The 2288-nt window shown below is 36.7% G+C and overlaps 1 protein-coding gene across 1 annotated transcript in view; it reads left to right on the forward strand.

Moving 5' to 3' along the window:
* Nucleotides 1–715: 715 nt before the first annotated feature.
* Nucleotides 716–2288, forward strand: part of LOC106876161 (glutamate receptor ionotropic, kainate 1-like) — a 43258-nt gene continuing 41685 nt past the window's right edge. Inside the window, exon 1 of the mRNA XM_014924586.2 lies at nucleotides 716–866. Coding sequence (XP_014780072.2) covers nucleotides 755–866 — 112 coding nt within the window. The 5' untranslated portion in view covers nucleotides 716–754. The remainder of the gene's footprint in view (nucleotides 867–2288) is intronic.

Below are 2288 nucleotides of genomic sequence, written 5' to 3' on the forward strand. Positions count from 1 at the left end.
GAGATATATTCAAGAAATTAAGTACTTCTCTTTATGGAATGTCATATACCCTTACTCGTCTTTGCTGTTTGGATATATGTGACAGGCCATTGTGAGTTGTGTTACATAATTCATTTAGTTTTCACACTAAATTTAGTTTTAGTGCGTACTAGAGTGTAAAATATGTAGAAATACAGAGTGTGATTATTTCATTCGGCATAGTGCATCTTATGGCAATACCTAAGAACGTGTATGCATGTTCATTAGTGTTAATCTCTGTATATCTATTAAGGTTCCACAAAAAAGTTAAGTCCTGTAGTTGTTATTATATTTACTTGTATACATCATATTTATACCTTTATTTCAATTTATAAACATTGTGGCATAAGAAATAAATCGTTCTTAAAAATGGAACTCGAAGCAAATAAAGCTATAAAAATACCATATAGAAAATTGGATTAAAAAATACCTTGAGTAAAAAAAAAAACAAGGTCGAAGGCTGACCATATGACTTGAACCATAGACGTTTGTCTTCATCCACGATTTTTTTCTCACCACAATATTCTACACGCCATAATTATAACTTCACCAATTTCGAGTCTCATCCTTCGAGTTCTTAATGATTTATCATATCTTATACCTACATTTCCGCATGTGTGTGTGTATTTATGTATGCATGTATGTATACTGACAAGTCACGTGTATTACATATTCTTCAATTTCTTTTGCAGGGGCATTGTTCGAACCTGAGAACGAAGGCCCGAAACTGGCGTTTATGAGTGCAATCGAAAAGGTGAATCTTAAGAATGAGATTCTACCTCAGACGTTACTTATATACGACGTTTTGAAGGTTCAACCTCAGGATAGTTTTCAGGCATCAAATTTAGGTAAGTCATTTCCACCTGTCTCCTCATTACCAAGTTCCTTCAGTTATTTCAATTTATTTTCAGGTTTGTACTTTTTAAATGTTTCAATATGGATCATTAGAATTTTGTTTTGTCTTCTAAAATTGCAAAGCTGAATTTAAAGAAATGTTAGAATTAAAAAGAGTCCTCGTAAAATAAATCGCGGTCAGAAAATATTTAATATGGACTATAAATAAAGATGTGGAGGCGCAATGGCCCAGTGGTTATGGCAGCGGACTCGCGGTCGGAGGATCGCGGTTTCGATTCCCAGACCGGGCGTTGTGTGTGTTTATTGATCGAAAACACCTAATGCTCCACGAGGCTCCAGCGGGCAAATGTTTGTGCTTTTACAGTAGGTCCTTCAAAAATATCACAAGACTCTCGTATCACTCACCGGATAAGTATTTCTCACGCTTTATCCCTTAAGTTTTTGCTTTATATGAGCGGGCATCAGACGTATGATAATTGATTCCGACACACACACACACACACACACACACACACAGCATTCATGGAAATAAAATATGCTGAATGACTTACTGCGTTCAGGTTAATATCAGTAGTCAACCAACTGTCCGAAAACAGTCATACTGACCACGTATACTCGTTGTCAGATTCTAAGACAGAATTTTTCAGCTAAAATTTTCCAGCACATTTCTCACTTTCAGTGCAAATGACATAACCACTTTGCGTAAGCTGATGATATCCACTGAGGGTGCAGCCTAGGGCCACGGACCTCGTATGCTTTTCCCTTGATGTGTCTGACAGAAAAATGAGATAGCTGACGTCTGATGCATGATGGACTGCAAGTTATTTATATGTACCTGGCCATAAAACACATACACACATATACAACGGTGCACACAGACACATGTAGGCGTATATACACACATATATATATACACACACACACACACACACATATATATATATATATATATATATATATATATATATACACACACACACAAACAAACAAACCACACGACGATAGTGGAATGGGCCCTTCATTCCCTCGGATTATGCCTAAATCTGGGAATGAGATAAGTGGAATGGTTGATAAGAATAAAGTTCTGAGGGCGGTTAATGATGCTGGAAATGACTTTAAGGGTGGCCGTAAAAAATTATGTAATTGTAGGGACCCCTCTTTATGTCCTCTCGGCGGACTTTGTTTGTCCACAAACGTAGTGTATAAATGCGTAGTTAGAGACGAGGACAAACAAAATAAGTTTTATATTGGAAGTTCAGTGAATTTTAAAGCCAGGTACAGGGCGCACATGAGTTCCTTTTCTAATGAGAAATATTATAATTCCACAACACTCGCCTCTTACCTGCATGACCTCAAGAGGAGGAATAAGAAGTACTATCTTGAATGGTCAATCTTATCTAGAACCCCCCAATTTA

The sequence above is a fragment of the Octopus bimaculoides genome, chromosome 21 (assembly GCF_001194135.2).
Source record: "Octopus bimaculoides isolate UCB-OBI-ISO-001 chromosome 21, ASM119413v2, whole genome shotgun sequence".
In the NCBI taxonomy this organism is placed as follows: Eukaryota; Metazoa; Mollusca; class Cephalopoda; order Octopoda; family Octopodidae; genus Octopus; species Octopus bimaculoides.